This window comes from Arachis hypogaea, chromosome 13, assembly GCF_003086295.3.
Source record: "Arachis hypogaea cultivar Tifrunner chromosome 13, arahy.Tifrunner.gnm2.J5K5, whole genome shotgun sequence".
Lineage (NCBI taxonomy): Eukaryota > Viridiplantae > Streptophyta > Magnoliopsida > Fabales > Fabaceae > Arachis > Arachis hypogaea.
The window spans coordinates 128,806,358-128,821,063 of NC_092048.1; the positions used below are offsets into that span (position 1 = coordinate 128,806,358).

The 14,706-nt window shown below is 34.5% G+C and overlaps 2 protein-coding genes across 9 annotated transcripts; both read right to left on the bottom strand.

The window, feature by feature from the left end:
- Positions 1-1,415: 1,415 nt before the first annotated feature.
- On the bottom strand, positions 1,416-5,599 carry LOC112733342 (translocase of chloroplast 159, chloroplastic). Its single transcript, XM_025782266.3, has one exon. It carries the CDS (start codon positions 5,339-5,341, stop codon positions 1,682-1,684), a length of 3,660 nt encoding a protein of 1,219 aa, XP_025638051.1. The 5' UTR covers positions 5,342-5,599; the 3' UTR covers positions 1,416-1,681.
- Positions 5,600-9,235: 3,636 nt separating this feature from the next.
- LOC112733343 (nuclear transcription factor Y subunit A-7) lies at positions 9,236-13,508 on the bottom strand. 8 transcript variants are annotated; one of them, XM_025782269.2, is made up of 6 exons: positions 13,259-13,508; positions 12,367-12,423; positions 11,363-11,499; positions 10,355-10,462; positions 10,082-10,234; positions 9,236-9,888 (listed from the first exon to the last, which is right to left on the bottom strand). In XM_025782269.2, the coding sequence occupies exons 2-6, from the start codon at positions 12,389-12,391 to the stop codon at positions 9,703-9,705; spliced, it is 609 nt and encodes a 202-aa protein (XP_025638054.1). In that variant the 5' UTR covers positions 12,392-12,423; positions 13,259-13,508; the 3' UTR covers positions 9,236-9,702. The 8 variants fall into 8 exon arrangements, with proteins under 8 accessions (XP_025638054.1, XP_025638053.1, XP_072068592.1 ...); XM_025782268.3 differs by having other exon boundaries at positions 10,082-10,246; positions 13,259-13,475; XM_072212491.1 differs by having other exon boundaries at positions 13,026-13,413.
- Between the last annotated feature and the right edge of the window lie 1,198 nt (positions 13,509-14,706).

Sequence of the window (14,706 nt, forward strand, 5' to 3'; positions counted from 1 at the left end):
ATTGAATCTCATTGATGAGATTGTTATTGTTGTTGTCAGCATTGTTGTTGGTGGTGGTGAAGATGTGGTGGACTAGTGGTGGAGTGAGAGGTGGGATAGGGTTGGGTGGTGGAGTGAAAGGTGGGAGTGAAGAATAAATTTGGAATATGAAATTTTGAATGAGGGTTTTTGAGGAGAAAAAAAGTTATTAAAGTTTCAGTTTCCATTTCCAAAATTTTAATTTCCTGTATCCCTAATTTTTAAAGATACTAAAATTTTGAAGACGGAAACTGAAATTTTAGTTTCAGTCTCTAACCACCAAACACAATACTAAATACCAGACTCCAGTCTCAATCCTAGTCTTCACTACCAAACACTACCTTAGTGATTATCTGTTTCATCATTTTTGGTTAAATGAACTATATTGCTCTAGGGAAGCCTAGCTTATCTTTTGAGAAATGTTAGGACCACTATTTTTAATCAATATGCCAATATTTTGTTCATAGTAAACTACTAAAATAATATCTAAAAGTTTGTATCGCTAACAAAATAAACCCCAAAGATGTTAAAAACAAATAAGTCTCAAAACATTTAAAAGCACACATAAAAATTTAGATATTGAATATATATTCTAAAAATAATTTTAGAGATCAAATTTTAATACAAATTTTTACAATCATAATTAGAAAAATAAATTTTTTTCATTCTTAAAATTTGATAATTTTTTTGTTTTAAGTAAAATTTTTTAAGAAGTTTTTTTTATGGTGAATAACCACATTTTTTTAAAAAAGAAAAAAAAAATTAAAGATCAAATTTTGCTTTAAATTTTTTTTTTGGACCTTTTAAATATTCATTTAAATATTACCATAAAATTTAGACCTAATGAATACGCTGTTTACTAAATATTAAAAACTGTTACTTATAAAAAATAATATTTATTAATTTTTCTTGTCATATTTTTAAATTATTCAAGGACTAATTTGTCAATAACATATTCAACGATATTTTTGTAATCTTTCGGGTAAGGAATTCATAGTTAACCCTTTTGCTCATCTAAAATATAAGCACTACTAGCACTGATGTGAGGTCATCAACACATGACCCCCTAAAGAATAAAGAGTGCGATAGCATTGTAGCAACAAGCTAGAACAAAGTACTAAGACAAGGCCAATGAGTTATAGTTTAAATGTCATAGTCTCCCTATACTTAATTAAGAGGTTGCGGGTTCGAGTCTCCTATCTTTGGTAAAAAAAAAAAAAAAAAGTACTAAGACAAGATCAAGGATTGTTTCCCCAATTCTTAATCTAATCACACTTGTATTGTATCAAACCCTATTTGTGTTATTCCTCAGCTAAGTAGTCCAAGATAAAACCTCAAACAGGTATTAATATTGGATGATCAATAAACAAGAAATCCAGTAGCAAAGAAGAAGAATATCAGCAATAACAGCATAATCTGGCATTAACATTATTCAAATAAATAGGAGGTGACGAAAAACAACTACGAATAAATTCCCTGTAGGTTTCATCTCAATTTCAGTACAATTTTCAGCCACATAAAATGCACTTCAATATAGCAGCAGATCTAATAGTCTAGACAAAACTAAGAAACTCATTATTTAAGAAAAGCGTGAAAAGAAGCAACATAAGACGATTAACTGATAATCTAATTGCTTAACCAGTAACATAACCAAAAGAAAGATTCAATAGATGGAGTAATTCTCACTTGCCCCGGGCCAGAAGTTCTTATAGACAGCCTTCGCAATGGGGAGAATGGCGACAAGTGCAATCTGGAGCTGGTCTGAGCTACTTGTTCTCACAGTGATCTGTCCACTGAGCTTGTTGTTCAATCCAGCACGAACGGCCATCTTATAACTTCGTCCAAGTGAAAATTGGGACTGAAAATTGGCTCCCAAAGCCAAGTCTCCTCTCCACTTCACCAAAGAAAGGCTCAATGATGACTGATCCTGGCCAACTGGAAAATCTGCCTCTCTAAGCCGCACTTCGACATTAGCACCATAAGCAGCATCACCTTGACAACGCACGGTCCCTGTGCTTCCCACCAATACTAAGCGTTTTCCGAGAGCTATTTGATCCTCAACTTTCACCCCAGTGGAAACGTTCTCACCCAAAAATGTCATAGAAAACCCAGCAGCAGTTTTATTTCTTTTGAAATTTTTGAATTTTGTCTCTCCTCTAACAATGTAAGCCAGCTGCTTTCCAATGTTTTGAATGTCAAACCCTGCCATGGTCGATCCATTTTCTCCATGTTTCGCAGCTACTGATGAATCCAAGTGTATGCTAAAGTCTTTCTTGTCCTTTGTTATCTGAACAGTGACAGCAGTAGGGAATTTATTGATGATGGCTAGACTCTGTTCAAGGTTTACACCATCATAACCACAATCATGGTCCCAACTGTGAGTATCTAACACTGGCCTTGTCAGGAGCTGAGAAGTTGGCTCTAGGAATCGATATCTATAGGCTGGGTTATCACTGTCAAAGGACGGTGGAAGGACCATATCAGGCAATGGAACTGGCACAGCAGCTGGAGCTCCATTCTCCTGATCATCTTCGTCCCCGTAACCATAATCATTTACAGGGGGAGATTTGCCTTTTTTCTTTATCTCTCTCATCCTCCTCAACTCGTCTCTCCATTGCTTCCTCTGTAAAATCTTCACTCGATAATCATACTCATCAAAATATGCTTTTTTCTGCTCTCTGTTAAGCTTAGCAATCTGAGATTTCCTCAGGGGTTTAAATGGCGGGAGTTGGTCATATTCATCCTCATCTTCATCTAGATCTGAATCAGATAAGTCAGCCATTTCAATATCAGAATCAGCATTGTCAGCTCCACCTTGATCAGCAGGGAGCTTTGGGTGGGAACGTGATTGCAACAACCAAGATAACAAGTATGGAAGTGGCGGGGCACGAGTGCGGAAACCAAACAGTCTGCGGTGGTCAAATGATTCTTGAGTTTTTGAAAGGTTACCAGCTTCAGAGAGAGTCTTCATTGAATAGCATAGAAGCAACAACATTGGTCTCCAAGTTTGACCATTAGGAAGCACTTTCTGGCCATCTCTATTTTTCCGACAAGAAGGATGGTTTTCAACAAGAGAGACTGGATTCATCAAACTAGGATTCATAAGTCGCAGGTCACCAACAGCTTGTCCAATAGTCTGTTGAACAATGTGAGATCTTTGAGCAACAAATACTTCATAACTCAATGGGGCACCAGACGGCCCATCTGGGGGAGCAGAGGCAGCATGGGTCAGAGTGACTATAACATTTCGCCAGATGGATGGACCAAGGGCACCGGTAATTGATCTTAACAATGGCAAATCATTCAGATCCCTAGTTTGTAGGTCCAGTCGATCCACATAGAGGACAATATCAGGGGGAGATTTTTTAGTCACCTTCTTCACAGTAGCCAAGACTTTACTATTGAATCCTTGTTCCAAAGCTGATGACCTCAGACCTGGTGTGTCAAATACCCTTATCTTCACTCCATCAACCATCCCAACAATTTCCGTCACAGCAGTTGTAGCAGGACCATATGCACTGAAGCTGGTCTTCGTTTCACCAAAAATTGAATTGATTGTAGCACTCTTGCCAACACCCGCTTTCCCAAGAACCAGTATATTTATAGAATAATTTAAATCATCTCTTCCCTCAGCTTCAAGCTTGGAAGCAGTCTCCTTTGCAGCATCTAGGCTAAATATTTGGCCAGTATGCCTCCCTGCAACAAGTGTCAACCGGTACAGCACCTGTGCCACTATTGATTCCTCTGTGGTGAACCCCATTCTCTGAACCAGTCTAAGGTACTTAATTCTGATTTCTTGTAATTTCTCCAGTTTCTTTTTCTCTTCTTTACTCAAATTATCATCAGATTCCGTACTGGCTCTATTAATGGAAGGAGTAAAAATATTAGGACGATTTGGTCGCATAGCAGGCTTACCAGACTGAAGTGACGAACCCAGGCCAGCCGGGCGATCGACAGAGAAAAGCCTCGACCCGTCCTGAGAGGTTATTGTGATGCTACCACCATCTTGTCCCCCACCGGATGCTGCTTTCAGAAGAGCTGCCAAGGTAGCAGTATCGAACAGCTCCTTCCCATCTCCTTCATCATCAGTTTCCGCCTCTTCTTCCTCCGAGTCAGTGACAATCTGGCCATCAATTCTTTCATCATGTGAAATCTCTCCAGCACCTGCTTGTTGCTCCAAATCCTCCAGCTCCTTCTTGGAGGCTTCATCAGAGCCGCCAAAAAATATTCCTTCTTCACCCTTCTCATCAGACACCGAAACATCTATTTCTCTATCCCCAATGTCCCCCTCAATGGCACAAGCCTCTGCATCAATGCCATCTTGCACAGCCTCAAGATTGCAAGTTGCAACTTCCGAGTGTTCCCTATTCAGAACAGCACTGTTAACATTCTGAGCAGACTCAGCATCATCTCCACCTGCAACCTTATCAACAACATTCTCGCCACCCTGCTGAATCGGATCAAAGCCATTATCGAGGCTCACAGGAGCAGGAGGCTCCAGCCCCTTAATCTCAGACTCCTCAACTTGTTCCACATTATCTCCAACAACAGCCACATTAGACCTCAAAAGGTTAACTTCCACAGAGTCAACAAGGGCGTCTCCACCACTAGTAATCTCAACATTACCATCGCCGCCATTTTCACCAGCAAAAGACTTAGACTTACCATCATGTTCAGATTCCACAACCAAAGAATCATCGCCTTTCTGTGCATCAATCAGCGACTCATCATTCTTTTCTTCCTCTTCAGTAGCAAGAACAACCCTCTCCCCTTGTTTCTCCTTCTCCTTCAATTCTTGCACCTCTTCAACACCGACATCACCACCAGAAGACTCCATAACCACATCACCGGAATCGCCCTCCTTCACCTCGCCCAATTTCTCACCGCCGCCGCCGCCGCCGCCTGAACCCTCATCAGAAACAACCCCGTTATCGTTATCTTTGTCATCATCATCATGAGCATGAGCATGCTCGTCATCGTCGAGCGTTACCTTGGCAATAGGTCTGTCGCCGTCGGGGGTTGAAAATTGCGAAGAAGGTTCATCGGCATCAGCGGGTTCATCTTCCAATTTCGGGGTTCTGCCATCGGGATAGACCAGAATGGGCCTGGTGGGCTCCGTGTCGAAGTCCTCGGCGTCTTCGCCGCTGAGAAAGCCTTCATCGTCATCTGAGCCCAAAGCAGGCCCATTAACGCCGTTTTGGAGCTTGCGGTCAGTAGCGGATCTTTCGAGGGAAGAAGAAGAGGAGGGAGGAGGCGGAGAAAGAGAGTCAGAGACAGGGAGAGAGGGAGAAGCTTGGGGAAGAGAAGGGTCAGTGGAGTCCATGGAAGAAGAGAAAGAAGAGATAGGTTTTGTGGAAAGAAAGGGATAAGGTTTTTTGGGTTTGGGAAGTGGGCGAAGAAGAAGAGGAAGGGGTTTTAGAAATTAGAAAATGGAAATAGGCTTTTGCTGTTGCTGCTGTTGCTACTAATTATATCATATCTTTTTAGGAATCAATTGCCCAATCACAGTGCAGTGAATGAAGATTAGACCCAGATACATACCGTTTCCCACTTTCGTACTAAAACCAGCAACCCCTTCAGATTTTTTATTTTTCTTTTCCAGAGATATTTATTGGAAAAATGCTAAAAAATCATCAAAACTTATTATTATTTAATTATTAATATTTAAAAGTATAGAATAAAATATATTATTAAATTATTAAACTAAAAAAATTAAATTAATAATTAAATAATAACTAAAAATAATAAATTTTAATAGTCCTAATATTTCTCTTTTTATAATTTATAAATTGTATTGTTATTCAGTAATTAAAAACAATAAATTTGATGAGTTTGGTTTTATATTTTCATGTTTAATGTAAGGGATTTTTTTATTTAAAAATATGAAGTTGTTTGGACACACAAATTATATGGTGACATTTTTTATATATTTAGTGCCTTTGCAAATATCATATAATTATTGTGTGTGTTAGTAAGTGTGATTTATTTTTTTTGGAATGAGCAAACTAATTTCGGCCGTGTTTGATTTAGTTTTGGAAACGGAAAAAAACCTTCAAGTGTATTAAATAATTTTTTTTGTTCTGAACATGGAAGTGATCTTGAACAATTAATTGAAAAAAAAAAGTAAAGTATTAAATTGGTCTCCTAAGTTTGGGCGTAATTCTATTTTGGTCCTTAAGGTTTAAAGTGTTCTATTTGAATCCAAAAAAGTTTCATTTAGCATCAATTTAGTCCACAGTGAGGTCAAAATTAAATAATTAACAAAATGTCCTACATAACAACAGTACAAGAACAAAATCGATAATCTGGAGAATAAGTACAAGCTCCAGAGGCATAAAATCAACCATTGATACATCAATACATTTATTTATTATTTTTTTTATAATATAAATAAAATATTTTCTATAAAACTAAAGAAAATGATAAATAAATGTATTGATACATCAATGGTTGATTTTGTGCCTCTGGAGTTTGTACTTGTTCTCTAGATTATCGATTTTGTTCTTGAACTGTTGTTATGTAGGACATTTTGTTAATTATTTAATTTTGACCTCCTGTGGGACTAAATTAATACTAAATGAAACTTTTTTAGATTCAAATAGAACACTTTAAACCTTAAAGACCAGAACAGAATTACGCCCAAACCTAGGGACCAATTTAGTACTTTACCAAAATTTATACTTTCACCTAAGTTAAAGTTGTAGTTTATGCATTCACTTGTTATTATTGGGTAATTAATTGAAAATTTTATTTTCATCTTACCAACTCGGTTTCTTATTTTCTTCTTTAAAAATAGCACAAAAAACAATCTACCTGTATATCTAGTTTGCTATAATCTTTGGTCCCAATAGTTTTTTCATCAAGAATTTTTAAAATTATTTTAGTCACTACCAAAATAAATATTTTAATTTTTTATCATATTTAATACTCTCTTTTATATTTTGAGTTTTTTACTTCATTTTTATTATATTTTTTATTTATATGATAAATATTAGCTTTTTCATATTATTTTTCTTTAGTATTTTAATTTCTCATACATGTTATTATTGTTTAGAGTTCTTATTATTTCTTAGTTCATATGAAATTTTTTTATCATTTATTATATTATTTTTTTTATGAAGTCTTTTTTATTTTTATTTGAATTTGTTAGTATGATTTTTTATTTATTTTTTTATATTTTTTATTTATATAATAAATATTGTTAACTCTTTTTTCTATTATTTTTAGTGTTCTGATCTATTAAGTATGTTATTGATTTTTTATAGTGTGCTTATTATGTTTTATTCATATAAATCCTATTTTTCTATTTTTTTATTACACTATATTTGTGTTTTGTATAAATCTTTTTTTATTTAGCTTTATTCATATGATTTTTACTTGCCTTTTATTGTATTTTTACTTACCTTATATGTTATTTTTTATTTAATAAGTAAATATTAATGTTTATATAAAATTGGTTAATAAGATATGTTCAAATATTTAAAATAAAATGATAGAATAATATAAAAATATTATCTAAATTTATGTCTATTTTAATAATTTTTTATTTAAAAATAATTTTAAAGAGTACAATTCAAATTATATTTATTTAATATAATTTATATTGATATAAAAATTGTCAAACATAAATTACATTATATAAATTTATTTTTTATTAAAATCAAATTTAAAAAAATCAATTTGATGCAAACGGGACCAAACACACACTTCCTTCATTTCATGCAAGCATACTGCCTTCAAAATTCAAATGTCCCGATTTTATCCTATTGAAGATTCCTTCTAATAAACCATTATTCGGACAGAATTTGTTTCGTTTTGGATATTATAGTAAGGCTTAGTTTAATAAGATTTTTTGAAGTGATGTTTATGCTTTTTAAAAATATAAATTTTTTATTTTATGTTTAGTAAATTAAAAGGATCATGTATTTGTATTTATAATGTATATGTATTTACAATTTTTAAACAGTGCATGCAAGAGAGATTAAGATTGAGAAATTTTTGTAGTGTGTTTAGTGCAAAATGTATTAGATTGAGTTATATCTCAGTAGTATATAAAAATTGTATATCCAAATAATGGTACAGTAGTATAACAGTTACGGAGTAAATGAGTCACATTTTTTTTTTTTACCTTAGGAAAGAAGATAAGTTGGAGAGCCTTATTCCTCTCAATAATCAACGCTTCTTTCTTTCTTTCCATATGTGTCCAAACTGCTCCGAGCTCTAAATCTCTAATTCAGTAACCGTACATGTCTGCTAGAAATAAAGCCAACATGGTTTAACTTTATATTACTAGATTATAAGAAACATGAGTACTTTGCTTAAAAAAATTTAGTTTGATTTTGACTGAGATAAATATCTCTTTTTCTAGTTTCTACTAAGTATATATTTTACGAGAATAAAAGTGATTTACAGATGAAAAAGTCCTTCAAAAGTCAATTCTTTATATTTGGCTCGAGGAACTACTTTATTTTAATCAAACTTTAGCTTTAGTAGTTGACAATACTAAAACGTAACTAATAGACCAAAAATATTTAGTTTTTAGCGGCTAGTTTTTTCATTGGAATTGTCACCGGAAAGTGTAGAACCTGCTGCATGTATGTTTGCTAGTGTTAGAGAAAGGATAACGTGGTGGATGGGATTTCTTATGGTAGTTTTGTCATCATATCATGCTCTTGTTTTTTCTTTTTTTTTTTCCCAGCACTACGTGTTCCCAATTTCTCCCTCTCATTCCTCATCTGAATTGAAAGGTCAATAGTAGCTCCTACTTTCCTCATCCTCTAAATTATCCTAAGCTTTTATCAGAATATCAGAATGTTTGGCAATAAATTAAGTAAATAATACTCATATTTTAGCCGATGTAGCTCTCGAATTTTGTCACTGACAAGTAATCTGTTTACCAAAGACCATAGTTAATAAATAAATTATGGCCCTTCTGGTTTTCAAAAGTGCACCCAAAATAATTATTATTTGTATTGTATTTAATGAAAATTTTAGCATTATCTTTTTGCTCATTTAATTTATATGCACCATCAACCAAACATTCAATCTGTTTCATTACATCAACTATCTATTATTTAAAAGGTTTTACAAACATCATCTTCCAGGGAGAAAAAAGATGATGATGATTAGTTAGATATCCTTGTACTTTATCATGCATAATCGTTAAACTCTATATGCTTGAAAAGAAAACATAAACCAAAAGGAGAGAAGAAAGTCATTTACAATAATTGCAAGATTGAAGTACCATTCTGCAGTTGTCGACAACATTTTAGCAAATCAGTTTAGGTTCCACCTTAAAACTCCTTTTAACGTGTCCTCCCCTCTGACAAGAATGGATCAAAGGACATACAAGTACAACAATAGTCTGTCTAAATAAACATGATTCAACCAAACTTTCATCATGGCTTAGGATAATCTCTAACCTCTCCAAAATACCAGATACAAAGAAATACTCATCACCATAAAAATATCCCCTACCAACGGCTTAAAAGGCCAATAATATCTGATAAAATCACTTAAATTTACATTTTACCAGGATGAATGTGAAATCCTAAGGTACTACTACACAAAAGATATACCTATAGAGCCAGAATGAAGCAACACAGATATCCGCGCTGGTGTTATTTTGATATTGCGATATACAACAGGTCCCCAATTGTCTAAGGTAACGTCAGTTTCACCGTTTTAGACTGTCCTATCTGATGAAGTGATATCACTTTTATCAGAATTGGGGTTGATATTGCACTGTGATTTGTCAGTTGATGCCGCATCATTATGTCCGTTCTCATTTTCCTTTGCATTTAGGAATCGGCCTCCACATCCTCTTGCTCTTTTCAGCGCATGCAAATGCCGAGATTCATGCAAGTATGGCTGCAAGATTTGTTCGAAGAATGAGTGAGTACCTCAATCGAGGTAGGAATTCCAGCATACATGGAAATATCAGAGTAATTTTTTTCATGAAGGTACAAAATCAACATTAGCATCAATAAGCTAGAAGACAATGCAATCTCCAAAATTTGTCTTTGCTTTTTCCTCTAATCGACAGATTCAGAGAATGAGATACCTTCCTATTCCTAATAGCTTTATGCTCTGATTCAGCTTTGGCACGGGATTGCCTTCGTCTTAATATACCATGATATTGTTTCGCATTTACAAACACAGGCTCCTCAAAAGCATCACTTGGCAGAGGAACACCAGCTTGCTGAATTCCCATTAACTGAAAATGGACCTGACAAATTTTGGTAAGTGGATTATCAGGAAAAGACACTCACATCAAGCACCACATGATTGCAAGAATCAACAATAAATATAAGAGTCTAAGAGAGAGAGAGAAAACCATCGGTTGTCCACCATATCCATAAGGCTGTGGGGCATAAGCTTGTGTATCATAGGGAGCAAAGATGCTTCTATAGTAAGGATCTGGATATGGGTAACCAGGTGGTGCCTTCAGTTAAACCAGAAAGAGAAAAAAAAATCAGTAAAATGCGTCAAAGTTTTAAATGGGGAAAAATGTCCCCACACACACTTTTTTAGGTGGAAGGTTTTTTTGGGTGGGGTGGGGTGGGATTGGGTGGGGGAGGAGATGATAATTCAATTGCCTGAATAACCAAGGCATACTTGCTACTTCAAAAGTGCAAATTACGTGATTCTGAACGAGCTTCTTACTTCTTTCATTTCACACCTAAATAACTGATACAATTTCCTGTTTAGGATCATCAACTCCCAGAACCACACACCAAAAACGAAAACATCCTGGTTTCATAAATCAACTCAACTAACCAAACACAACTTCTTAATTACTCATCTACATAGATAAGCTTCAGATCACAATGAAAAGGCTTAAAGCCTTAAAGGGATATTAAGTACTGACAATAAAAACAGCTGCAAATTATTATAAGATTGCAATTTTCTGGCACCTAGAAATACTTTCATATTACAATCCTTTAAAGTTAGCTTGTTACAAGACATGCAGAATTTCCCACCTTCAGAAGAAAAAATGAGAGTGAAAAGAGCCAATTTATTTGTGGTTTAGAGGAAGAATAAACCTTGGAGAAAATGTCATCATGACTTGATAACATTCAGAGTCAATTTGCTTCAATGACAAAAAATTGCCATGTATGTCTATTTGTTATACCTACAAGAGAAGCAAGACTCATTGGATGGTGTCCAATGGCTATGGCCTATGGAAAACAAAATATTCTTTAGGATTTCTCAAATTAATTAAGTAATACGATGCCAAATCAATAAGGACCGAGATTGTCAAATCACTGAAGAAACATATTTTGTCTTTTAAGATATAATAAGAAAGCACATTGCAGACCAGAAAGAAACTTAAAGCTCATACCATAGCCAGAACATCTCCAAGCTGTGCAGGTTTTTCAAACTGAACATTCTGGGAACCCGTGTCTGGATCAGAAGTTCCATTTGCAGAGGAAGACTGCATCTCTGATTCAGACTGTTGCTTCCCATCAGCTTCATTATCTGGATAAACATTTCAATACGATGATAAGATACTTTTTGTCCTCAGGATACCAGTAAGAACAAGTAACAAATAACGCAAAATTTCGGATAGTATAGAAAAGGAGACTCAATTTAAAATTAACAGAATAACTTAACAATCAACCTAGAAAAAGTAGAAGAAGCTGAGAAACAGATAAGCTTTTCTGTGAAGCATAGTACCAATTAAATTATAGGGAAGTGGAATATGTGTCATTATATGTCCTCAAGCAATAGACAAAAAGAAATAATTTCATTTTTGCTAGAAAACCAAATTTTTTTCAGCCAACAATGAACCAACAAAATAATGAATAAGAAAAGATTAAAAGGAGGAAAAGGGAAATTTAAAAGAAAAGAGGAATGATGGCTAATTGTTGGCTGAAAAGAAAGTTGGTTCCTAATCTTTTACCAGTTACATTTTTATTAACACAAATGATTCTATTGGATGTCCACAAAGAGACAACCCCAAGTGCATACTGATATTTTCATCCCATACCATCTGAAAATATGTTATTACCAAACCACATCCTGTACCTTCGACCATTTCTTGGTATTAAGAAATATAATACTTTGATTATACAAAAAAACAACACTAAAGCAGTCTCTATAGCATTCACAACAGCAGTTATGCATCTTTCCGACCACCAAGTTTACCCATTTCTGTCGAACAGGAAAATTTTCCTCTATCAACTCCATTAGAGCAGACTCAAGAAATAGCAAGAAATTTTTTTTTTTCTTTTTTCATTTTTTGTTAACTAAAACTTGGGACAAGAATGCAATCTACTTATTATTATGAATGAAAAAGGAACAATAAAATAATAATATGAATCAAAGAATATACATATGTAATACCAGTGATGTCATTAGCAGAGGTCATGATTTCCTAATCACCCTCAAACGTGCCCAAATCTGGAAAAAAGAACAGTCATTGTTAACCAAATTCAGGCTTATTGCAGCTACATCCCATACAAACAAAAACCACAGGTGCTTGAAATAAAATCCTAAACCCTAAACATAAAAATTAAATAAAATCTAAATGAGACATTACAAGTTACCATATATCTTGAGAAATTTTTGAAAGGGAGTCAAAGATAGTAAAACATCCAATTTATTGTCATGGATCAATCAATCTCTTGACTCTTGATCAATTTCAAAATCAAGAGAGTCGAGAAAGCTGATTCCAACATGTTTAATACAAATCCATCCACATTTCGTAAACACAACAAGGAAGAGGAAAATGCTTCAATTCCAGAGTATTTTAGTGGCAGGTTCAGCTACATATTAACATCAAGTGGACATTCTTGCTAATGATAAGTTTGACCCTAATAATGATGAATCAGGACACAATTCTAAAACCCCAATTCAAAACAAGAAACAGAGAGAACAGGACAACTGGATACCCTAAGGTTCTGTACACAAGTTGAAACAAGAAGAGGTCAGGTCAAACAGAAATTTTAAATTTGCAGGTAAGAGTGTAAGACCGGTAACAAAAATCACAGCTGGTGTCTTACTCCATATCCAGAAGATCATTCATTCAACGATAGAAAGCAAGCAAGAAAGGATAACATAACCAACCAACCAACCAACCAATAATAATCCAATTAGTGCATGAATTTCCCTCTAGTCTACCCGTCCGATTAGCATGCACAAGAAAGTAAAAAAAAGAACGAACAGGTAAAGGAAATAACCAAAATTAAAAACATAATAATAAGAAGACAATAAGAGAAATGAGGAGGAACAAAACCTGGAGTGAAGGAGAGTGAATAATTGAAGTTGATTGAGAAAGAGAGAGAAAGGAGGAAGGAATGTAGTTTATGGTGTTGGTGTTGCGGTAGCAGCAGAGAGTATGTGTGCGCTTTCACACAAAAACATACGCACTGCACTTCGCTGCACTAACCTGGGGCCCCTACCTATCCACAACAACCACCAATTTCTTCTCTCCCCTTTCTCCTTTTCCTTCCTTTTTCTTTTCTTTCACAAAATGTGTGGTTGCCAAATGGTTTGCTGACGTGGCAAAACAGAGATGTCTCCACGTTTCTTCGCTAATGACTCTACCGAATCATTACTAATTGGAAAAGTATATGGAGACAAAATGTGACCAGCCAACAAGTAAAGAAAACCGTTTAATTAAAATCACTTTTTGAATAATATATTTAAAAATCGTTTCTGAGATCACGGAGCACAAACTAAAATCCAATTTTTCATAAAACCCAAACACATTTTGACTGATTTTTGGCTGATATTTTGATTCCCTAGTTGTTCTCTTACTAATTAGGTTATGATGATACTTTAATTAGGTACGCACAACATTTAATTTAATTATACACTTTAATTTTGATATAGGGACTGTCATTCAATTATATCTGTTCGTTTAGATAATTATTCACGCGTTAATTTTTAAAAATAGTTATTTTAGCTAACAGAATAATATATAATTATATGTACATATAAAATTCATTTATATTATTCATATATTAAAATTAATTTTAGAGTAAAATTTCACTTCGATCTCTAACAATTTTACAAATTTTTTTCGCCCCTTAAACGAAAGTATAATCCTATCGCGACTCCTATTCATTATTTTCATCAGACATTCTGCCTCTTCTGTCAAAGTTTCTATCAACAATAGTATAATGACAACCTGACCCCTAATCATCACTAACATCTACCACCATGCTCTGCACTCTTTTTTTTTTTCTCTCCACCATTTTTGGCTACCATCATCACCAACATCCACCACTATTCTCTATTTTCGCTACACCACTCCACTGCCATCATTCTTCTTCTTTTTGATCGAACCAAAATCACAAACCCATATCTCTCTCCCTACTTCTCTATTCACTATTGACAATCCCGTGCCGCCACGATTACCCTCTCTCCCTTTTTTCTTCTCCTTATTCTCACAATCCCTCTCTCATTAGATTGTCCCTGTCTTTATTTAGTTTCATACTAAATTCCAAGTCTGCATTCCAAACAGAGAACTTTGTCTCTATTTGGTTTCATACCGATGCACCCCATAATCACCAACTCACTCTTTCACATAAAAATCGACACTTTAAGTAAATATCTATACTCATTCATCAAAATCTAGAAAAGGACAACTCATAAGATCATATCCCAAACCAAATTCAAATATTTAAACAGATAAAATTACTCAATTGAAAGGAGGTGGCAATGGGTTAGTGCAGCGAA